General features: G+C 35.7%; 2 protein-coding genes and 1 non-coding gene across 4 annotated transcripts in view; 2 read left to right on the top strand and 1 right to left on the bottom strand.

The window, feature by feature from the left end:
- Nucleotides 1–1,151: 1,151 nt before the first annotated feature.
- The window catches only part of LOC124639526 (mevalonate kinase), a 35,570-nt gene continuing 10,790 nt past the window's right edge, over nucleotides 1,152–25,931 (top strand). Inside the window, exons 1-3 of one of the 2 annotated variants that reach the window (XM_047176941.1) lie at nucleotides 1,152–1,738; nucleotides 22,338–22,432; nucleotides 24,839–25,158. In XM_047176941.1, coding sequence (XP_047032897.1) covers nucleotides 25,018–25,158 — 141 coding nt within the window. In that variant the 5' untranslated portion in view covers nucleotides 1,152–1,738; nucleotides 22,338–22,432; nucleotides 24,839–25,017. Of the gene's footprint in view, nucleotides 1,739–16,120; nucleotides 16,330–22,337; nucleotides 22,433–24,838; nucleotides 25,159–25,931 lie in introns of those variants that run through there. The other variant, XM_047176942.1, reaches the window with a different exon arrangement.
- On the top strand, nucleotides 1,745–3,740 carry LOC124639519 (dolichyl pyrophosphate Man9GlcNAc2 alpha-1,3-glucosyltransferase). Its single transcript, XM_047176932.1, has one exon. It carries the CDS (start codon nucleotides 1,853–1,855, stop codon nucleotides 3,464–3,466), a length of 1,614 nt encoding a protein of 537 aa, XP_047032888.1. The 5' UTR covers nucleotides 1,745–1,852; the 3' UTR covers nucleotides 3,467–3,740.
- Nucleotides 6,933–7,039, bottom strand: LOC124639905. The gene has a single exon (XR_006985507.1). It is a non-coding gene; the product is annotated as a U6 spliceosomal RNA (small nuclear RNA).

The following is a 25,931-nucleotide window of genomic DNA, read 5'->3' on the forward strand; positions in this document are numbered from 1 at the left end:
GTTTTGTACAATCGATTAATACATAATTAGCTCCATTTGCATTATATAACTTTCTCATGAATAGCTTGAAAACGATTTTAAATTATTGTATTTTTTTAAGAGAGTATCTCCTTATGGCGTTTCTTGCGGATTCTTCTTCATAGGACCGAATCTTTGGCACCCTGCAACTAGTCTGACGTGAAAGAACTTTCATAGGGCTATTTGAAATAATAAATAATTACTTTGCCTGTTTTTTTTTTTTTTTTCAAAGGTATCACCCTACTGAAATGACTCCTCCCATTTGGTTGAAGTTGTTGAGTTTATTAGTATCAGTGAAGTTAATGTGATAGTTAGTTCTATGACGAAGAGATTATTTATTATACTCTGTTATTTTTATGCACCCAGTAAGACTCGTACATACTTCTAACTAGAATACAATATCGATATTTGTTGAATCCGGTAGCGGTACAACCCTAGTAATGGCAGCCATTTTAGTTACGACTGCAGACTGACAGTAGGTGTGCACGTTTTTTTCGTGACATTTCCTGTCCCTATAGTTATATGTCAATGGGTTTTTTCTTGATTTTTGTTCTTACCATATCTGAAATTCACATTATTTCTCTGAGAAAAATCGGATAGTGAATGGCCGGATTTTACTAGTGTCCGGTTCTAATGTGGCTGACAGATAAACTAACGAAAGCCACCATCTTGAAACGTCGGTGTCAGTGTCAGTTTAGTAATACCAGCCGATAAAAAAAGAATACCCAACTTTATGAAAAGCTATTATTGCAGTGTGCGATGACTCTAAGTTTTATTATTTGGGAAGAACAATGATGATCCGCAATGTAGCCGAGTTATAAGCAACCGTATTCGTGTCATATATTCTGAATGAGAATACTACCACGTGCTAAACTTTTTTTTATGCAAATATCATTTACGTACCTTTACACTATAGATACCATATTTACTATTTAAAGCCAACATATTTTCATCTACCCATGAGATTTCATCTTGATCGCTTATTTTATTAAATGCCGTGCTTGTTTCCTTGAAATTTGGGAAACCACCCATAATTGGTATTATCTACAATGGCGGTCTGCGTTAGTTCCTCTGTTTGCCACATCCATAGAGGTCATTGTCGGTTTATATTTTTATTTTTGGATGATATTCTCGTTATCTCAGCCGTACGTTTTAGCCGACTTCTGATCTGGTCCATCCATGCTGAGTATTTCATGAATATCAAAAGATTACAACAAGCTTGGTTACAAGCTTGGATTCACACAATTATTGTGATATAATGATTGTAAAGGTTTTCATTTTAGATAACCCGATGATTCCGCAGGCGCAGATGATAGAAATACTGCATACCTTTGCATAGTGGTGGTCAAGGTCACGGCTAAGCTGTTAAATTGTGTAACCCACATTTTCTATGAGATTTGACTGGTGAATGGACATTATCAAACTTTGTCGGTTTACATGCATGGACCCGTCCGGTGTGAAATTCGTCAGTTCGGCGACCGCAATTTCACTTTCGTAAAGGCGCTTTCTCGTTTTGTCACTTTCGAAAAAAAAAATCATTACTTGTGTGAATCAAACCCGTTTTCGTTTATAGTAAATTCCATTGAAAAGTGTTAAATAATTTTCGTGAACCGTGTATGGTATTTGTTTCACGGTAAATGGATTTTTATCAAAAAATATGGTGTATACCGAAGGATATTTGAAGGAGAAGCTGACCAAGGATTTGGACGCCGTTCACGTCGTAAGTAATCTGTCAAAATTTTATCGAACAACATGTGCTGTGTTGTAAAGTTAATTATAATTTCTGAATGAAAATAGTGTCTGTAACGTACAAATAACCTTATAATCGGGCACAATGACAAGGAGAGCGGATCCGGATAAATTTACTGTGACAAAACAGGCGCTACTTCCCGGTATATTATTCTCTTTGCTAGTGAGATGGTGCGTGGCAGCTTATCCGTATTCAGGATATAAAAAACCTCCAATGTATGGTGATTATGAAGCACAGAGACATTGGCAGGAAATAACCGTACATACGCCAAGCAATAAATGGTATCATAATACGACACAAAATGATCTTCAGTACTGGGGTATGGACTACCCGCCGCTCACGGCGTACCACAGTCTACTTATGGGGTTGGTTGCGGACTGGCTGGACCCTGAATCGGTGCGTCTGTTCGCGTCGAGAGGTTACGAAAGCGACTCGCATAAAACCTTTATGAGATGGACTGTTTTTCTTAGTGACATTTATTTGTATGTGACTGCAGTGCTGTGCATTTGTATAGACGCTGAAAGAGTGCTAGGGAAAGAACCCAAAGAGCCAAAGTGTGTTCTGAAGAGAACAGACATTTCAACTACATTGTTTTTATTGTACCCTGGCATCATTTTGATAGACTATGGTCACTTTCAGTACAATTGTGTGTCTCTTGGCTTCTTTTTATGGGCTACTTTCTTTATAATAGCCATTAAGAATGATACTTTGGCTACAATATTTTTTGTTGCTGCTCTGAACTATAAACAAATGGAACTGTATCATGCTTTGCCATTTTTCTTTTATTTGTTGAGAAAATGTTTCATAGGCATGCCACTGGGGAGAGGCAAGTTGTCCCATTTTGTGCGATGTTTCAATAAACTTGCTGTAGCAGTTATTGCAACATTTGTCATCATGTGGTACCCATTCTTAAACGGTTGGGAGAATGTCTTTCAAGTTGTTCACAGACTATTCCCATTGAACCGAGGAATTTTTGAAGACAAGGTTTCTAATGTATGGTGCATGGTCAATGTCTTCATCAAACTAAAGACTATTTACAGTAACCAGGAAATGGCTAAAACTTGTTTGTTGATCACAGCGATGGCTGCGGGACCAGCCTGTGCAGACATATTCTTCAGAATAAACACTAGAAAGTTTGTTCCATGCTTGATTAATGTGTCTATGGCCTTTTTCTTGTTCTCATTCCACGTTCATGAGAAAACAATTTTGTTGGTGGCAATACCGGTTGCTCTACATTTCCCTGAAGATCCCTTCATGTGTTTCTGGTTCCTGATTGTGTCTACCTTTAGTATGCTTCCACTGCTGCTCAAAGATGGTCTTCTAATACCTTTCCTAGCCACCATTGTCATCTACACATCATTCTATAGCATTTGCTTGAAGTTGTCGCAACCAAATTCAGGTTACTTCTCAATTTTCAATGCTAACCGAGTGTACAAAATTGTACAACCAAACAAAAAAGATACTTCTCCATTCTTGACCTTTTTGAGTCTTATTTTTGTGATCTCAGTGGTTGGTATGATACTTCTGACAGTTGGTACAGTGTTTGTGCAGCCACCTCCGCACTTGCCTGACTTGTTCCCGCTACTGATTGCAGCATATTCATGTGGACATTTCATATTCTTCTTCTGCTATTTCTATTACCAACAGTTCTCTTTACCAGTGTGCTTACCATGTGTAACTAAGCAAAAAAGAAAGTAGAGCTTATTATTAATTACTTAGAATATCTGAACTGCCTTTTAACTGTTTAAAACTTTACTAATTATAAGAGTTTTTAAATTTTGTAATTTTCATCTATTTTTTATGTTCCATATGCCAATTAGTGGGTTTTTAAAACTGATATTGTTTATGTAAACAAAGATAACAAATGTGGTAGTCATATTATTGTAACTAAGTGTAGTATGGTAGTAGATTTATTTCGAAATTCTAAATTACATTCCAATAAAGATTTTAATGACTTTGTAGATTGCACAAATCAGTTTTTCTTCTTACCTACCTTTTCATATGTTCCTTTACATATTAGTGTACTTACCTACAACAGCTTGACAAACATAGACGAGTACAGTATACATTTTAAGGGCTGTTAGATAACTGTAGTATTTACTAATCAAACCTATGGGCCAAGGTGTATGCCTTTCCAATCACTATGCTGACCTACAAAGTACTGAGCACTGTGATGTCAAATTACCTAGTATTATACAACATGTGTTGCTTGCAATAAGGTCCAAGTCCCTAATAGTTTATTCATGCTAACCAAGTGACAACGAAAAAGTTATGGAAACAATATTTTGAGCAATTAATTATTTTGGTGGGCGTAGCATAGCTATTTGTTAGATAGTAATAATCCTAGTGATAGCAATATTGACGCAATAATTGCTGTCTAATCAGAAATCTGAATACACGTCGACGATAACCATGCTACTAAAACTCAAATGGAAGTACATATTCCGATTGGCAATCTTTACAAATCGTGACTGTTGCAATCTGCAATTGTCATGGAAAAATAATTATTGTCATATTTTTTAAAGTAATCAACACCTATTTTGAACGTCCTGTACGATTGTAGGACAGTGAACAACGTCAGCGGAAGGGCATCCTAATAGACAAGTCGCTCAATACACTAGGAAACGCGTCACATTAATGACGTACCTATTATCATAATTAGTATTGCCTTGCTTATTCATACGTGTTATCTACAGCCTTTGTAGGTAACTGGCTCGGTTTTAGCTACCTATTGATATCTTCGCAATCGGACATGATGATTGCGTAAGGTTCAATTAGGCTTCCGAAGTACGCTGATTGATGACTAATGATGACTTGATAAAGAGGAGTTTCTTTACCTGTGTTTTGTGAAACCGATGGATGGTGAAAGGTTGTGTTTCCTACCTGTCGTACCTATTTGCTAATATTTTTTCGCTCCTTGATTCTACTTAGGTACTTATATTCTCTATTTTCCTCAGTCCCTTTGCCCACTTTAATAATAAATTCAATATACCTAAATCCAAACAGACAGGCGGAATAACTTTCTTATTATTATATTAGAGAGGATTTATGAGTTTATAATGACCCGGCAGTACCCATCTGTAATCATAATTGATAGCAACAGAAATAATGACTGCACATTAAGCAAAAATTATCGCTGCTAAGGTCAAGGTCATAATTATAATAATGCCAAGGAATGTTCTGATGTTATTACAGCAATATTACTTAGTGAATGCTTTAATGTTGGCAATAATTTTAATAACAGGGAATTACCCCAAGTTGTTTCTCTTCCGCATACAAAAAGGGTAAAAGTATTGAGGAGACATTAATTGATAATGGTACTTATTAACATTCAACAAGCTCTGTGATTTTGATTCCAAACGTATTTAGCTACCTACTTAATTGGTGCCCTTCGGGCATAGAGAAATTGACATTAACCGTTGAAATCAGATATTTTCGACCACTCGTGATGATACAAGATTTCATGAATAAAAAACAAATTATGAAAGAAATTAAGAACCGAGATCTGTGCCAAGTTCAGGAAATGTAAGTGTGTAAAAAAAGTATGAAAGAAAGTGTGACCGTCAAAATAGAAATGAGAACATTAGTAGGCAACTCCAATCTATCCACTTGTAGCATAGTTAGTTTATTGTTAAACAAAGTCACGAGACTATTACCAAAGACTTCTATTTTAAGATCAGTAATGTGATCTAAAAAGTGGAGCTTTGACCGAATTTATTTTCTGTTAGTAATGTGCTCGATATTTTTGCTTTATTTTCAATTTGTCTTTTTCTTGTCATATGACTTTAAACATAATATGCCTGATTTCGTATCGCTTTATGTAGATAACATGAATTTTCTTTAAAAAGCACGGTGAGGATCTCATATTTGAAAAGAAGTGATCTGCAATTGAAAATTCGCCTTGAGCAAGTGCGGAGAATTTTCCTTTACATGCTTAAGATCCAGCTTAAGGTGCCTATAGAAACGACAGTAAACTGACGTTGATAGATTAAAACATGCAAAAATCTGTTTTCCATTAAGTCACTCCTGTTGCTACAGGCTAGACAGAGCCTACAAATCCACATCCATTTCATCAGCTATAAAACTGTCTAGCCCATGGCCATCGTCATCAATCAACGCAGTTACACAATTATTGAAGCCATTTCGTTGGTTCCACGTATACGAGCTGTGGCCAGTGTGCCACAGGGAACACTGTCACAAATCTAACCCACAAACGTTCGGTATGCGCCGTGCGTGCTGTTTTCACTGAGCGTTGCATAATTTGACGCATGATTTCACTGGGCATGCACGTGCCTCAACAGTGATGTGAATCAATTTGCTTACACATTTTGTCAATCGCGTGGTTTGCACAAATTTTTTTTCTTGAAAAGCGTCAACTCACCCAAATATCAAGAACCTAAGTTACGCCGATAAAGGTCTGAAATTCATATTAAACTTAGTTGAACAAAATACCCAAAATTGGAGGCGGACATCGAGAAATTTAAACTGTTCCTGTCACCGTGTCATCCCATTATATATTACGTACCTTTGCTATCGCGTAATGACTAGTTATTCAAAAATAGACATAAAACATACATAATAAATGAGGCCTATATGGATGATAACAACAGAAATATCGTATTCAAGGTGCACCACTGAAGGAAAATCGCATCATTACTCACGTGTGCGTGTAAAACTACCCGCAATAACGATGCGCTTGCGTCGCGCCGCGTTAGCTAGGCTAATGAGGAGGAGCGGCCATTACGAGTAAATTGGAGATATTAGGACTGACGCTGTGGTTAACTTTAGCCTTCACTACTTCATCATTAGTTAGAGAAATTAACGTTCGGTCAGTGCACTGCAGACCATTGCTGTTAGTAATGATTATTGTAGACTGGTAATTATCTAACTGTACCAGATTTGTCTTTGTCTATCTTAGTTTTGCATCTTCTTGTTCGTAATAATTGTTGTATTCGTTTATTTGCATTAGCTGGAAACGATCTATCAGCGCAGCTTTATATTTTTTTTTTTCCGACGTCAAAAATCATCAAATGATCCCCTCCCGCTGTGGGCTAGCAGCGGTGAGGGAGTGTCAGACTCTTACTGACTAAAAACCGTCGTGTTCCGTCATAGGCCTTTTATGTACCAGGGCCGCGGTATCTCTTTCGAACAACCCGCAGCCCAAAAAAATGTGAAACGCTTCACGATTTTGCGTGTCATCCTTGCGCGGGGGCCATGCTAATCTTCTCTGTATCGTTCCAATTTTAGTATATGTACTGCCGAAGCAAGTACGCAGCTTTATATCTGGGATCTTTGATTGGAATTCTATGGTGCTTCAGATAAGATTTATTTAAGGCGCACCCACGATGGGAGAGGCCTCTGTCAGACATCTGGAAGTGCACTTTTATTAATAACTTGTTTATGAGATTCTTTTTAAATACTGGCTTGTTTGATATGCGTCTGAATGAACTATGAAGGGATGATAAATTGATATCCTTAACGTAGTCGAAAATTGAACCTAGAAAGGGCACGGTGCTTTCTGGAATATTATAGGTATTATTTTATTCTCTATTTATTTGTTCCTGCATTGCAGGCAACTGGGGCCCATAGACAATACAACACGTAAAAAAATGAAATTACAATACCTACTTAAATACGAGAACTTAATACCCTGACTTCTGAATCATGACTGTTCATGAAAGCGTCCAAAAACCACCCAACATACTAGAATAATAGAAACTGAGATATAAATTCTGCAACAAGTCACACAGTTAATTAAAGTGCCACATTTGTTATCATGAATGCTAATCTCAGTTGCATTGAACTATTTCTGCATTATAAACAGATAAACAAACTCGACTTGACTCTATTTGAAGCCGTGATGTAGGGCAATGGTAATGAGAGTCGGACGTAAACGTCATACTTGCTACAAGCATTTGTAGATGCATATTCGAGATTTATAGCTGTGTTTAAACATGCAGGAAAACATAAAGGAAACAATTGATTAATCTATCTTTATGTTCAAACTGAACTACTTGGGAATGGCAGAACAGATGTCAAGTATTCATTAATGTAGGAAGGAAAATATGTATTAGAAATCTTACATATCATAATTGTAGACTACTGGTAACTTGATAAGGTATATGATTATTGATATGAAAAAATCCTCAAAAACTGAAAATACTGAATGAATGATATTCTTGGTATGAACCGACTCATTGACCACAAAGTTCTGCCGAAAAGCCACATGTCGCGATTGATGATATCTTTAAAGACAAATGTGTCATTACGTTTCTTTTAGTTACATCATAAGGCAAACTGTACCGTTGCTGCCCAAAATTCCCCAAGTAAATTCATTGAAGCGTGTCTTAGTGGATTTGGTACCATACTACACTTGCGTCACGTTGTCATACCAAGAAACAATATCGTATGATCAATTGATCATGATTCAATGGGAATAAGTTTTGGGACTCCCAGGAATGTTTGACTCACGATAGACAAATCGGCCACCAGAACAATGGAGCTCATTTGGTTGCACGTGAATCGATTCGAAAATAACTCGACCATCCTCCTTTTTCGATTGTATGTCGTAAAAGAGAGATAGAAGACACATCAAATCAGACCGATACAAGTGATCTATTAATGTTTGAAACAGTTATGGCCTTACTACAAAAACTTTAACCACTGTTTAACACTTGTCTAAAAAAAATGTGGCTCCAAAATGAACCATATGTCAACGTCATAATTTGACATTTTTTTAGACAAGTCTTAAACTGACGTTAAAAAGTTTTTGTGGTAAGACGGTTAATGTTGATTTCGAGTCTCGATACTTGAAATCTTTTGAAAGCTGTTTTATTGTTGTCTGTTACTGTTCTTACTGGTCCAATTTCATTACTCTTATTAGTCTTTTTTGTAAGCGGCGTCTGCGTCAGTTAAATTGTAATTTGTATTGATACAATCTGTGCTACCGTTTGATTGATCTAATTCTGCACTGTCTGTAGTGATGTCGGTTTTAATATAAACTGTCTTTCTTGGAATGAAATCAGTGTCAATATGTAGTCCAACAAATTAATTGTGAACTCGTAAGAAAATTAACCCTTGCTATTTTGGTATTCTTTAATATAATATTAATTTGAAATATGGCCAGTATCTGAAATGGTACCTTCCGAATGGGAGGCAGTTTTATAGTTATTCGATGTACCTATAACGAGTTCCACCAGTTATGTTCCACTATAATTTTCAACGGTACATTAATTAACCTTTTCAAGAATGACATTCCATTTCCCTAGATTGCTTTGAGAATACGTCTTGCCTTGGATATAGTATAATAATTTAGTTTCAATGATCATCCATGGTTACTTGAAAGGCCATTGGACAATGATTGTGCACAAATGATACTTGTATGTTATGTAGCTGATTCATGAATGTTCAAATTAGTAGCTTCATGAAAATTGGAATATCAACTATTGCAGTTCTGTTGTTGGTTGTGTTGATAGACTAGACTTATTATGATTTTGTGTGATTAGTTAGATTTGTGCCTGCAACAGTGAAAATAAAAATATGATCTAAAATAAATTCAATCCACGATATGAAACATTCAACGTCCACTAGTGTTTTCATGCAATAACTCAGAATTCAAAATCCAGATGTTTTCCAGTAAACATCGAACTGCAATAAGACATTAATAATAAACCGACAAACAGATATTAATGAGATGTTTAATGAATCATTACTTTTAATACTGGTACCTTAACCGCAGTTATTTAATTTAGTTTCAGTCCAAGTCGGACCGAGCTAACCGCAATGCGTGATGAATGTTTAAAAAATTACGTGTAATGCATTTTAAGTAATACCTTGTAAATAAGTTTAAGCTTAACTTGTAACAGGATGATGTAATACAGTATTGATGACAGTTTCAGGCTCGTAAAACTTCGTGACGTGATGTCACGGACGGCAAAGTAATCGATAATAGTAGTAGTAGAAGGGCGATGTTTCAGTGTTTTTTTTTTTATTTTATATTTGGTTATATATGTATAGAGCAAATAGGTCTAAGAAATTGAGCTAAAACTATTTTCTAACAACCAAGACCAACCGACATCTATTTGAATGTTAATTCCTAATGAAGATGAACAACCACTATTCTCATAAGTTTAAAGAGCCTGTAATGAAACCCAATTACTATAGCTAGTAGATGCATTTGAATCTAAGACAATGACATCCATTATAATCAAATGAGAACTGCTCTGAATTATACACATGAGCATTATGCATGAGGCGTATTCAGATGAGGAAAATAAGGAACCTAACTATCACAGTCTTATGCTAAAAGTGATAGATACAGACTCTTTATATGGAAACCTCGTGCTACACATCATAATTAATAACGCGTTTAATGTAATCTGTGATGCATGTGTAATAATGTGTATGCATTTTGGGTAATACCAAGGAGTCAGAACTACTGAATGACAGCACTATCTTAACACTGCTTCCAAGAAGATGATATGTAAGTTTATTGTGTTAATGAATAGGTGGTGAATCGTTTGATCATGCTAATTATTCATTATCATAATAATTGATATTGACTTTGCTTGTTTGCATAGCTTGTTCTGAGAAGAACAAAGAGTTGGATGTTTTCGATGTTGGCTGAGGAGGCAGGAGGATGTTTCTGAGGTATTTCTTCCAAGGATTATTTAAGTTATTTGAAGTATTCTTCTCAATCAATGCTACATATGTATGTTAGATGCTTATCGCTATTACTATTGGAATATCCATTAGGTACGTTGTACCTAGCCATTTCGTGAAAACGATTTGCAGAAAAAAGTTATTTCAATTAATCTTTCCGCGAAAATAGTATTGGTCAATTCAGCAAGAATTGCCAATACTAAATGAGTACCTAAATGTTTTTTTAGGTCTCTTTCAACATAGTTCTTGAGTTGATTAACTGGCTTCGAAGGTTATCAGCTTGAAAGAACTGGTACTATGCAAGGCGGACTGGTCATCGGTCATTCCCTTTGTGACGAAATTACGTGAAAGAATGCATTTTTTTTTAATTATTGTAAATAAAATAAAAAAGTATAGGTAAGGTATGTGCCTTAAAAAGGTGTAAAAAATAATAATTTGATGCCACAGGTAGGTACACATAACCTTGAAAAAACTTAATTTTCAGTTTTTTGTAGTGCTGAAAATTTACATAAATTGTTTATAACTTATTCAGGCAAATGAATTAAAAATAATAATTTACATAATTTTCTTATTTTCTGAAATAATCACCACTCGTTATCAAAATTTTTGTTTTGTTTTCAGTTGTAAGTTGTTTGTAAAAATACGTATGTATGAAAAATAGGAAAACGTGATATTCAGACATTTTACAAACAATGTTAACATAATTTATTGCTTTGCTCCATGAAAAACATTCGAATTCAACATAAATAAATCAGTCTGGACTCTGGACTTCACATCCAGGTATTAGACGCATTATACTGAGCAAACGCGTTCTAATCATTCTTTATCGATACTTTCAGTACAGATTATCTCATAAACTGCAGTTGTAAGAAATCAGGTTACAGTAGCTATCCATCACTTGACGTGGATGTGATTGCCGTACGCTCCATCAAGCAGTACCGGTACCGCTTACATTGCATTAAAAACACCAGTTAAATCTGCAAAGAAAACTGTAACGTTGAGAACAGACACAGTAAATGTTGCTCCACTTAGGGTAACCTTCAACAGAATTGCACATGTGCCACATGCTTACCACGCTTACGGCGATCCTAATGTGCACACATCGACGGCCATTACGACCAGAGACAATGGTCCTCTTGCAACTAAATTGCGAAACATTTGCGGCTACCCGACAATTTAGATAAAGCATTATTAATATTTTCTTAACGGCCTAAATATGAGTGTGTTACGAGGTTTTTCTAAATTGTAATATCAACATTTAGCCATTGACGTTGCAGTTGCACCATCAGCGAGATTTAATGCGAATTGCATGAATCGCAGTAAAATTCCACTCGGTTGAATACTGGCTCAACATTTTGTATTACAAGATTGTGATGAAACTTACTCTTTGCAGACTAAACACTGTAACACCTACCTGTTCATCTTAGAAAGAATCAAAACATACATTTCTAATTACATATAATTATAACTACTCATCTTTGTGGTTGGTGTTGTAATAAACTGGTTGGACCATAGAAAAAGTATCCATAAACTACACAAGTTTGTAAGGGGAAAGCATAAATTTACGAAAAACTTGTTGGATAAAAATAATTTTTTGCATAAGAAATCTTCTCAGTTAAAGTTTTTCCATTATTTAGTCTCAGATCTAATAGATACATATTGACTAAAACTAATGATTTGAGCTCAACCAAAATACAAGAGCTGCCAGACTTACAGACGCTAAATGTTTACTACCAGGTGGTTTTATTACTAATAGGTCAAAAAACGATCCACATCAAGAGAAGAAACAGACTGCGAAAAACGTACGCCTCTAATTTAGTATTCATAAAGCCATGTTTATAAAACGTAAGAAAGTAAAACTTTCCCTTTTAATATTCGCTTGTTCTTTCCTCGAACTGTGCCAAAGTTATCGCCAAGTTCATTGGCTTTGATATCTCTCACTGGGCCAAACATTATCTGGGTCGTTAGCGATATCTCCAAGGTCTTGCAACCTTGCGGTGTTGCCTTCCGCACAACTTTCTTCCTAAGTTTTCTCCGTCCATCAGATTTGCAAATACTATGCAGGCCTATCCGGTTTGTCTAAGTAAACCTAACTTAGACACCATGTTGCATTCAACATTGAATTTACCATTTGCAGTCTATCAAATTAGAATTCATTCATAGCGTGCATATTAAGCGTCTAATTTAGCTAGATCAGAGTTGTCAGCCTTTGTGGCTGCCTTGAATTGTAATTGGAAAATCAAACGTTTCCTACGATGTAGCCTGATTGAATTAGTAGCTTTGTGTTTCCAATAGCTCTTATTGGTGCTTTTGTGTTTCACTTCTATTCCATTAGAACAATAACAGTGGTTTATCATTTGTTTGTTTAATATTGACTTCACTTTCATAGTACGCCCAGATCTTGTTGAGTTATCAATTTATCATTAAAGCATTAAGGAAGTAATATGTGTATAACCTTATTATTGATAAATTTCAATAAATGTTTATCTAAGAAAATTGCAATTTCATCATAACTTAGCATTTAATGCGGTCTAATCAATTTCAATTGAATTGTGTAAACAGCAAGAAAGTCAGCTTTCGAAATGGTGTAAATCAATTTTAGTTATGATCAAGGTCTTCATTACTAATTTTAGAAAGTAAACGCTAGAACATCCTTTATTGATATGTGTATGAAATTGTTATCTCTTCAGGTTCTCACGTAAAAGAATCAAATGATGCATCCGTATATAGCTTTTGTTATTCTTGTGAGACATCTCTTATATCTTTGCTTAAAGATATAAATAGAAAGCAAGGTGCTATGCCTCAGCAACCGCTGTGTAACGTAGACAAAGTAATTACGCATTAAGAATTTGCCCCAAATCTCCTTTCACTATGGAAAAGGAGAGCGACATACCTTACCTACCTTCTCACTTTCACATGTTTTGGTTATTCTTTATACAATACAAAGTCCAACGTTGAATTCATAAATTAACAAAAGACATCGTGCAATCGTCCAACCAAGGTCAAACATTGCCAAACATTTGACAGAAACTTTAGATTAGTGCGAATAATTTTGTGGTTAGACATAAAACGCGAATGTTAAAGACACTCGTGGAAGCCAAAAATTCATAAGAACTATCCATGGTATCTTTTGACGTAATCTTATATCGAAAGACACAATCTTTCGATAAAATCCGTTCATCACTTTCTGCGATGAACTCTCTAGAAAAATAAAAGATTGATCACGAGGATGTATCTGAAAAGTTTATGTCATCGATTGATTTGGTTATCTTTGAGTACAATTTGTAGTACGTGCGCGTTTTTCTCCTGATTTACTACTACCGTAAACGTGGCATGGGAATAAAATAATGGAATTATCCATGCAAGGAGAACAATAAACAATGTAAATCACATCACATATGCACGTTAAAGAATGCTTACGCTTATCAGAAACTCAAGGTCTCTAACAGCCTTATCGAAGTAATTCTTTGTGTCATCAGCTGGATGTGTGATGTGTCATCCGTGCCCTTTGATCTGCCTTGAAACGTTTGAATGCATCGCAAATCCACTTGCAATGTCAGTTATTTCTTCAAATTTGTTTAGCTCTAGTAACGATGTGGTCCCAAGAGAGTTCCCTGCGGTACGCCTTATCTTTATCCTCATCCTTTTCCAATAAAGTTTTGATGGTAAAAGAAAATACATTCATCTTCTCTTATCTATTTGGCATAATTCTTAATTGACGTGTGGTATCGGTCATAAAAAACTTGGCATAACGTAACCGCACCTTATCGTTCGACGTCAGTGGGCCTTGAACGGCGCAATCCGGGGGCGCGTAAAAAGATCGCTTTATGTAACACGTATGCGAAAATGTCTTTCTTCATTGTGCAAAGGGCTTGGTAAAATCCTGGTGTATTAACATACAATATTAATGAGTAATAGTTTATGAGAGTGCAACACTTTTCTTGTAAATGTTACTTGTATACTTAATGGGATTGGCCTCAGCAGGTCATTAATTAAAGAAGTAAAGTCATGCGAAAAATGCTGTCGTCAACCAGTTTTTTGAATTGTTATAATGTAATAGCTTTTACGCAATTGCTAGACAGGTATTGTTAGTAAGTTCCATAACAAATATTTACCACAAAAACTTGATATCGATCTATATAATTAAGAAGTATCTAGGTCAAGACATTAGGAGTGTCTGTCATAAGTATTTTTAGCTTTACAAGTAATATGAATGGCTTAAGTATTTAAAAAGAAGTTTGTAACCGATTGTCAAGTTGCTAATTTTGTAAGGGTGACCGAGAGTCACGGTGACAGTTCCCATGAGTCAGAATTGCTTCACTTGTGCATTCCCACACCGCACATCGCTTTCTCCGAAACATTAGAAAATAAACATGTAAAAGCATGATCGATCGTCTTAAATGCCAATGTCACGTTTATCTGGCGGCCAAAAGTAAATAATTTAGTAATAGAGTCAACATTAACTGTATGCTAAAATACGCGTCTTTGCATTGCGCAATATCAACACCGTCGGTTCGGCAAGGTCCCAGCAAATTATAGCGTATTATGAAATCCCGCGACATCTTCCAACTTATTGTGTTTGTTTTACAAATGAATTGGTTTTATGGTATGTGGTTTAACGATCGTCAGGTAATTGATTGCGAAATATGGTGGAGTAACAAGGACCGAAACATAAATTAGATTTGTTGCTATCTGCTTCAATTTAAAAGATTCCGTAATCCGAATCGAATCCGTTCTATCTATCCAATGTTTGTCCGTGAGTAATTAGATGGTTAGGATCTCGGCGATCCAATAATAAACTCGAAGCACCTGCGAGTTGTCAGGAACTGTATTGCAAAGACTAATTTATTGCCGTACCCTGCAATTTGTTACACGATATTCTTGTTGTAGAAGACATATTGATTTATATTTCATTGTCAACCGATTCGTAACTTGTAACTTAATATTGGTGTATGTAATTCGAAGAGATGATATAAGGCTGTGTTGGAACATAAATAAGAACTCCTTATTTATGTTCCTAATAGATCGATTTTGGCTACATTGCATGGATTGGTGCAGTCTAATATGATATTAGTATCGTGTTTTGATTGCGTACTCCGTACTCTGTAATTTGGGATAATTTGCGTTACCAAATTAAAGTTTGATAGCTATTCTAATACAAAGTAATCTAATAGGTTTTCCTCCGGCCACCAAACGAGGATGTTCAATTGTTCCGTGCATGCGAGCTCACTTTCCTGTCGATGTTTTCGTGTTGCGTGCAAATAATATTGCTTCTTACTCTACATGCGATAAATTAGTATACCTCTTCTCTTTTCAGAACCTATATTTATGTACCAGGGTTTTGAAACCGGAGATATATTGCGTAGTTTTGGCCCTTGGCAACCGAAAGTAATAAATTGAGAACGGCACGTCCTTGTTTTTCCATTTTTGCTAGCAAAAATGTCAAGGTGATGTAGGAGCGCCGTGCACTTTTCAAGCGTAATTCTGCACGTACGATGTTAATATTTTTGTTAGATTCAATATCTTTTTCAGTTTATTTACAAAGTGTATTATACAAAATGTAGATTGTATTGAGTAAGCAAGCGCATGGTAAGATCATTTATGTGAGGTCCAGTCATCCAGTGCCACGTAATAACCAAAGCGAGGCTTACTCGAAAACTAGACGTCTCGTCTTCATCCTCTCTTATGATTTACAAGCCAAAAAGCCGGCCACAATCGCGCAGCCGGTCATTCAGCCGCATCCGTGAAGCGCGGGAAGTCAGTCGGTGGACTTAGCGGGCCGCGGTCGGTGCACGCCGCTGCACGTATCCGAACGCGATCTAAAAAAAGTAACTCGTACAATAGACAAAGTGAACCGTGATTTTTAGTGAAGTTATTTTTTTTAGTGATAACTGTAATAGGTACGTGTTTTTTTTAAGCTATACGAGTCATTGGCCTCAGTGTACCTGCGGTTATTATGTTTTTTTGTTGTTGTCTAATTAAAAAAACATAACATAAAATACTGCTTGTTTCTACGTTCAAGGTTTACTATCAATAACATTACTAAAGGTTGTGTTCATTATTTAAAAATGATTGAAAATAGTAATGTGAATAACGGTATATTTATGCATATCTTTTGTGCAATCGTATGTTATTACTATTCTGTCTGTGGTGATTTAGAATTGAAAAATAATATGCATAAAACAATCATCATAACACCGAAAAAACTCAATAAAGGTGCAATTTAAATTAAGTCCTGAATATTTATGTGTTGTGTTATACCGGTTTATTATCAATATTCAAAAATTCTTGAACACATAAATGCATGTAATCTAGAAAGTGGTCCATGATATTCACGACTAATGTTGAAAGTGGAAAAGATAAAGTAAAAGTTATAAAATAATCTCATAACAGAGAAATTGTAAATAAATGATAATAATTCTAAAAAACTGGTATGTAGTGATTTCTAAAGCTCAGCTTTCACTACGGGTCCACGATCGATGTCTGTCGTACAAACCGCTAATACTTTAGATCTATGTTTACTTCGAAAGTTTATTTTCTAAAAGGAAACATCCGGCTGAGACGTCTTATTACGAAAGTTGAAGGTCTCCAAGAATTTAAAACATTCTTTCGGTAGCAACATAGAGTCGATCAAATCATAATAAGGTCGCATAGCAGAACGGATCCGTTTATAGTAACTTGAAATTATAACATGGATTGTCTTTGCACTGAATAAGCACTGGAGCGAGTACAGAACTCAGTGAAAACATTACATATGAACTGTAAACATTTTTATGTTCATAAACAACGCCTTGTGGTGCATGGTTTAAACAAGCATTACCACGAGTTACCTTTACTTGGTCAAAGAGAAAGTACATAAATGTTTCCTCCTTGGCACTCGAATAAAATTACTTGTTGCGTGTATCATCTTCATGTTTAGACTCGACAGTTTGAAAGTTTAGTAGGTCGACATTCGAAGCCATATAGGTTACATGTTAGTCATCGTCCTCTTCCGTAGTCTGTTGCTTCATGACAAGACTGCTACTGCTAATGCACTCAACGACTCGATCAATCTTTGTCAGCATTTTAGTGCACTGCGCCCTATCAAGTTTCATGACCTACAGTCTGGTTTCATACTTATTTTTACAGGCTGAACATTCTAACCATATCCCAAAACTCTGTTTCAAGCATTAAAGATTGGATCATTAATCTTACTTTTCTCCATCACCCTTTTAGAATGCACGCTGTAATTGTCTGTAAAATGATTTACGAGATCGCCGAGACTGAAATAACGGCGAGACTCGATTCATCTGTAGTGGCTAATGGGCAAATTACACGGATTTTACTTCAATTGGGTCGTATAATTCCGTAACGAATTTCTTGCAGGGTAATGCTGTTTCATGTTAAAATTGCAGGGCTATTTTGTTACTGAAATTCATTATTATAATGAAGATAACACTTGAACAATGAACGTTATTTTTGATCGATTCATGGAAGAGTCGTGATGTTTTGGAATTAACCCAAGACTAGAGTAATCGTCTTCAAACCAACTTACAGACTTTCTTTGTTCGTTGTTTACTAATGTCACCAATAGGGCCATGTGAGTATCACGTGGGAATGACTTACAAGGATCGTGTGTCGGTGTTGACAACAATTGTGTGCACAATTGCGTGAATTGTAAAAGTCAATAGGGAGATGAAAACAGGCCACAACAACCTGTTCACTTGACAACGACTTGCGTATGCACTTGCTCACTCTCTGTACTGTTTCCACTTTCTTGAGTAACATCGTCGAAAACATCATAAGTAACAGTCTCAACATTAAGAAGATCGGTGCCTTCACCTTAGTGATAGTTTTAATAACATTAATAGCTTAACATTATTATAAACATTTACACTGGTCTTCATTTATAGACAAAACTTTAGAATAGCCTATACCTAGATATTCGATTTTATCGCTAACTCTGTTGTCAACTAAGTTGAGAACAACTTTCGACTCTAATATTTTATTTGCGTCTCAGATGTGTTTCATTAAATAGAGACCTTCATTACATTAAAACTATTGAATTATTTAGGTATACCAGTAAAATATCGCTAAGAATAACAGCATTCAATTAAGATAATACCACTTATTCAAAAAACAACACGAATTCACCTTTGTTTAACTTTAAACTACTTACTTATGGATTTTTTAATCAAACTACATCTGTTAATCAGTAATCTTGATAATTTGGTTAAAGCATTGGTTATGCGTGATGCAAGGGAATTATTCTAATTATTCCTCCTAATTATACTAATGGACCGGTTTACGAGTAGATTCACCATATTCATTGTATGATCAAACTCTACTTCAATGGGGTCATTCATAACCCTGCATGGAAATAATATTTCTTAATCACCATTAGCAGTCAGTTTAATTATCTATTACTTTTTTGGGTTTTAATTAATTTCGAAATTCTTGTTTATAATGGTTTCGTTTGAGTAGACTACATGTTGAGCATTCTAAGACTATTTGTTGATTACAAAACTGAACACTTTTGTCGAGAATAGCTCAAACAGGGACAGAAAGATTTCTAAAATCTTCCAAAACGAGCTTCAATTACTTTGGACCTGTAGATTTGCAATATGAAAAGAGTTCAAATTGTTTTCAAACATTTTATGAATAGATGAACTTGATGTTCTATAGTTATCTACGTACATATTTGTAAGAACTGCTGTGGACAAAGCTAAAGTTGAGGATCAGCACGTTTCAGAATAATTAAGACCAGGAAACAGCATCTTTCGTAATCTTGACAGTTTTATTATTGAAGTAAAACGTTAAGAGATAGCGTCAGTTGTACGTAATTATCAGTTTTTACGTATGCACGTCACACTTTTGTAAGAGGCGGAAGGACTTTCAGTAGTCCTGGTAGTATTCCAAAGGCTGAACCTTCATTGTCTGGTTTTGTTTACCATTTATACCCACAGTCACTAAGGTACCTAAATTAATTTATTAGTGATGGCTAATGATAAATTATGCAATTTCAGTGACTTCATTGAAGATTCAATATAATCTCTGATTGCATACAAAATTGCGTGATTATAACTATTTCGGTCAAGAGCGTATCCGTTTAATACAAATGTATCATAATCATATGCTACTGTAATATTTGTTCACCTAAATATTGTTCAAGGTCAATTCGAAAGAGCGATTAACCTTACAATTGTGGTCAATATGAAATAACTTGGAACGCCGTGAGTGTGGTCGTTATGTGGGATCAATGTCGCGGATACAAGGTTACACTTTGATTTGATCGGTCAAACGCATGGTGAGATGAAACATCTGATGTAATGTGATTTATTACAAAACTGAATTGTGAACTTGAAGATTTTAACAAGATAGAAAGATTAATATAATTTCCACTATACTTTTATGTATCTAATGAAGAAATACGGCGAATAGATACTGGTGTTCATAAAACTGATGTGTTTACCTGTTACGTTGCACTATATCAATATATCTAAGTTGATGGTTCAACGCGTGGGAAGCAGACACTATCTGTTTTTTCTTCATTCGCAGATAATGATAGTTATCAGAATTAGTGTAAAACAAATCGAAAATAAATAGGTAGTAAGTAGACAGGTTTGCTTGAAACGTGTTCAAATGTCATGACCCGACTAACTGTTGATAAAAGTTTTGTAATCGCCGTAGGTAAGGTATGATTTTCATGCACGCATGCACATGATAAGGTTGAGATTAATATTGAAATAGCCATAAAGAAGCAAATAAAACCCTCATCTTAATTAGAATTTGTAAATGCAATTTTTAAAACAAATAAAGATAAGGTTGTTTTAACAAACATTATCTTAGATCATTATGGAGATGTCTTAAAAATTACCCAAGCACGGATAATTATGTGCCTAAAGTTAAAAATTTTGCTTTGCAATTTTTTCCTCGAGGGAAATACCTACGTCTAACTAATATTTGTTAAAGAGTTCGTAACCTCCTTAGACCGGATAAAAAGAGATAGATTGCCAACATCTCTGACCGTGGGACTACAGATAAACAAGATTTATTTATCTAGGTCCACCGGAACTTGTCTGGGTTCTTCGAACAGCTATTGGAAATCAGCGATTAAGTAATTATAGTACGTAATCATTGATACTTGCACAAATAGATTTGAATGGATGATATCCGCTAATATTTCCGCCAAATCTAGGTACGGACAAGCTTCGCACATTAGGCAACTATTGTATTCTTAGAGGAAAATAATTAGTAGGATTTGTCCTCGTGTATTGATTGACATTTTGGGTATAGTACGCAGTCGTCTGACGTCATTTGTCATAGATTTAGCAGCTTACCTACCCATACAGGGATGGCTGTCATTATTGCCCACAAAGGTAACAGCTGTTTGCTCCTTCTTGTACATCCTAATTGAAAATCCTATATTTGAATGATTGCTTAAACAGGATGTTTAGAGAATCACTTTGTTCATATTTCCTGTAGAATGGAAAGCTTTCTTTTTTGGCCTAATCAGGACTTTTAAAGTGGTTGAGAAAGTTTATTTACAAAGTTTTGGTTTCATTACATAAACTTCTCAAATAAAGTCCCTTACAAAGTACTAAAGAACCAACTGAAATGACTTGAACTGGCTTGAACTGGCTTGAACTGGCTTGAAACTCTCAAGCACGTTGCAGCACAACACATGCTCTATTCAATCCTAAGTCAGACTCACATGTTTATAATATCAATGAACAAAGATCAATAGTTTATTGAATACTTGAAGTTCGATCAACATGTGCCCCAATTGCTAGCCCATCCTTGAGGAAGAGTGCAGGGCAATTGTGGTCAATTCACATCAATTTCTCTTGTCTCGGCACCAATCAATGTCAGGGCCTCATGTACTATGCTCTAGAAATATCTAACCGTCTGTCTAGCGACGGTTGTGGAGACGTAGGTCATGTCATTTGTGTGAAATGAGACTGAGAGTAATTTTGGACAACCTCGGTAGAGGACTTGTTATTGTTGAGGTGATGTTTTATGATTATTGGACACAAAATTGTGTTTTTGATTCACGCGCTAATGACAACAGTGTATGTTTTGCAATGGCAAAGTCTATATTATAGGCCCAAATACATAGAGCTTTAGAAGCTCCGTTGGAACGCTGAAATCGCAATCGATATTGCAAAAATATGTTAGTGAAAATTCGGCAGGGATTTACGATTAAAAATACCTTCCTGGAACTTTCACATACCTGCTCAAAGACTGTCTGTCGATTCCGTTGAATAATTCTGTAATGGAAGTACATAGCTAAATATTTCACAAAGTATTGCACCGGTCTGGCCCGTTTTCCCGCGCTACCTAACTAGTCCCCCCTCGGAGTTACGAGTTGCGTAGGAAGTTACGCGCCTAACAAAATACTATGTAGGTGCGGTTTTATTTACTATCCTCGTACAAATAACACTATGGAAACAATTTAATTTGCATGACTGTGAACATGGCAGCTCGCACCGCATTTCTTGGACATTATTATGAAGGAGCCTATACAAATCGGAATAGTTGTTCTATCTTATAAACAAACTTGGCGCCACTCATAATATTATCAGGCGTGTGTAGTAAATTGAGTGTATTGTATGAGGTATTGTTCTTTTCTTAAGGCATTGATTACATGACTTCTCTAAACACCTGATGGACTGCTTATTACAAAACTCTTGAAACATTGAATACGTCAATGCTGGACAGTTCTCATCTCATAAACATAACCCATGCGTCCAAATTGTCATGTTTAATTTAGTATGGGGTTTCCTCAATAGTTATTGCTTGCCCATCTTTAAGAGTAATTAATAATTCCGTGTGTCGGTCGTCAAACGCCTCGTGTTCGTTGTAACCGCCAAATGATGCAACTCATTGTTCATGACGTAATTCTGACGATATGTCTCTTTGCCAATAGGAGGTGACGGATGACAGTGACGGCTGTGGCGCGAAGTTCTCTGTGCTCATCGTGTCGGACAAGTTCCAGGGGAAACCGCTACTTGCACGACATAGGTAAGTTCAACTGTCTTATCAATAGCTTCCTCAGAAAAATCTTCAAATAGGTAGGTGCAGTTGATGGCTCGCAAAAGGAAGGTCTTAAGTGCCAATCTACCATCAAGTATTGGAGAATTGAGGACTTTTCTGAGGAAATTGCTTAGAATAAAAATACCCGTATATGGCTTTATCCACTTAAGTATAGTCTGCATATGTAGGCATTAACCTGAGTTTGGTGTTGAGCACTTGAAAAAGGGCCTTTTTAGTCTTTGGGTATAAAACAGCGTGATGTGTTGTGTGTTGTAACGGATTAAACAATATATTTGTCTGTACTGCAGGTGTGCATATTTCCAAGTATTACTGAATTGTTGATTTGCACTTTGAGACAAAAAAGAACTGTTTGATTGATCAGTTTGGAACAAATAATGCGCATCTTAAAAGTGAGACGGTTTAGCGCACGTTAAAACTTAGAAAAACAAGCGAAAGTCACGTGTACCTGATAATTGACCCTATAAAAACAAAAGCAAGTATTAATAAAGCAATTGTTTTGAAGTACACAGACCATGAACGCGAATTAGATCTCAACGGCACTGCACTGATTGTAACAGAAACTGGGATCAATTCATTGAAATGATTCATACGTACCCTTTTGTACGAAGCTATAAAACGTTCTGGTATGGGAAATTTAATGTATCTGGCTCGAAATTAGCAAACAGTCTGTAATTACTTTCTTGCGTCGAAGCCATTACACAAATTGAATGTTCCATAGCTCTAGGTCAGGTCGTAAAAGCATTAGAAAAGGTGTGGGTTATTAAGCTGTACGTCATTCGTTGTCTAAAATTGTTTATAGCGATCCACCCTATTTTCTTACCCGGTTACGAATCTGGCGTACTGGAATGTCAGTAGATAGATATGTTAGTCCTACGCATAACCTAGAATGACCTACAGAGCCGACAAAAAAATGCGGTGCACCTGAAAAGGCTTAGTCCATATTATCTTGTCTTAGGATCTACAAATTCACTTCTCCTCTTCGTCACTCATTGAAAGCTCTTTAAAAAATACTTCTAGAAACATTAGACATTATGGCTTGCATTTAGGTATGCGATAGCGGGAAAATTCAAGTGGTACAGATCATATAAATCGAGTATGTCATCTTAACTTGCAGCATCGCATATTTTTCCTGGTACAGTCAGCGTCAAATATGTAGTAACGTTCAGGGAATTCAAATTAATGTTTTTTGTATACTATTGCGCCCCGGGCAGCGGGCTTCCGCCAACGGCAATGGCAAATAGCGGTTTGACCAAACCTCGGTCTGAAACCTGTATGAAATTTTAGTCAACTGATTTTTGATATAATAAGGTACCTTTAAATAGTTCCTACCGATATTTCAGAATTTTGGTTTCGTCTATCTATTGTATTTATGTACTCTGTTAATAATTCAGTACCTATATGTCGTTGACTGTACAATAAATTCGCTCAATGCGTTGGTATTCCCGAAGACCATTTATTAAGCATGTCTACGTGTCCCCAGTCATACACAATCAGACAATATCGCATTGTTACCGATATTATTGAGTCGTCGTAATACGGCTATGAGAAGGTCGTTGTGCATAATATGTGCGTGCAAAAATTGCAGTAAAAACCCTGGCTGTATGCCAAGCGTTGACAAAATGCATACACTGCATAGTATTGCTGCTATAGCAACAGTACGTAAGCGTAGGACTGAAGTAGGTTGCGATAAAATGCTGACTGCAGCGGTGACTTATCTACTCCTATTAAAAAATACTACGACAAAAAATGCGTGGTAAAGGAAAAAGTGGCTAAACTCGATATTTATTATGTCATGGTAATGCGATGCAGTAAAATCATTTATAAACGTGTTTCTTTTCTTTGTCGAAACAAATCAATATACGAAACTTTTTCCTGTTATACAACATTTTACATTAGTGTTAATGCACATACTGTTGTCTTATTGTCCTTTATTCTTTTCTTTGCCTCATGAGGAAAAATAGCGCAAAATTCTAAGGTTATCTGACTGAATGTAAATACAAAGAGTATTCAAATAAAGTCCTCTAATCGTAGATGTCATCAGGCATGCAGTTTTAGACAAAGAACTCGCCATAAAAATTCAGAACACACTTTTGAACGTATTTAAATGAGCCAAGCAGTACACTAAAATACGCATCCTGGTGACGTTGGTTGCGGCTTCCTCTAACTGCACAAAACTCTGCACACAATACTGAGGGTTGAAAAGTCAATGAAATGCGCAGAAGTATTCAAAAAAATATAACACCCGAACGATAAGATGACAGCGACGTTTTGTATTCACGAAGATCGGTATCTCCTACAAACACGTTCAAACGTCCCCATTAGAATAACAATCGATCTATTATACTTATTAACGTATAATAATTCGCTCCACAGATTGGTGAACACAGTACTGCAAGAAGAACTGAAGAGTATACACGCATTTACGCAAAAGACTCTCACGGTTGAACAGTGGAACGCGCAGAAGTCTTGAAATGTAATTTGGAAATAATAATGAAGTAGAACAAAATATATGTTGTTTTTATTGGTTCCTTGCGTGTAAAGACTTGTTAAAAATGTTGAACGGAATAGATAACTTGTACACAGTAAGTGTGTCGGCTCCCGGGAAAGTGATTCTTCATGGGGAGCATTCGGTTGTGTACGGGAAGACTGCGGTGGCTGTCAGTCTTGGACTCAGGAGCTCTATTGTTATTAAGGTAACCATTCTTTTATTTCGTATTTATTTAGGATTTTTAAAAATATTTTTTGGTTTTTGTACTTTTTTAATTTTGTTGGGAAGTGAGACTTTTTAATGACTGAATATTAGGGTTTCATTAAATTTCTCAACTGGTGTTTGGGGTTAGATGATAGGGTATTTCCGAAAATTACAAACTATCTAGTCTAACATCCGCTTATTTAGTTAGATTAATGGGTGTGTGTAACATGTCCTTATATGTGGCGTTCAAATATCAGCAATCTATGTTGCCTCATGTAGCTATTAAGGTATCCTATGTCGTGTATGTCGTTACATAGAAAGCTCACTTTTGCAATACCTGGGTATGAGGAAAAGATACATTTTTTGTAGGATATGATTTAATGTCGTATGATCGACGCAAATTATTTCAAAATTGAAAGTGTTTTATTAATGTATTGAATGGTTTTAAAACTATTACCAAAATGTTAACATCCGCAATAAAAAATGTAATAAATATTATTTCCAATATTGATTTTAAATTGATTTCAAATAAAATTAATAGCATACGGTACAGAGTGGAAGGTAATATACAATATACAAGAGATTTCCTCGTTTTAATTGTAAATTATTCAGAATTTATAATAACTTCACACGAGAATAGTTAATTTAATAAGTAAAGGTTATTATTTTAATATGTATATGCAAACAAATCATTAAGTGTAAATGTAAGGCACTTAGTCAAATAAATCGATGGTCATTTAACTGAATATATATAAATATGATGTATGGTAGCAA

This window comes from Helicoverpa zea, chromosome 19, assembly GCF_022581195.2.
Source record: "Helicoverpa zea isolate HzStark_Cry1AcR chromosome 19, ilHelZeax1.1, whole genome shotgun sequence".
Lineage (NCBI taxonomy): Eukaryota > Metazoa > Arthropoda > Insecta > Lepidoptera > Noctuidae > Helicoverpa > Helicoverpa zea.

Bases quoted from the DNA above. Each gene is read 5' to 3' on its own strand.
- LOC124639519 (XM_047176932.1), top strand. From the start codon at position 1,853: ATGACAAGGAGAGCGGATCCGGATAAATTTACTGTGACAAAACAGGCG.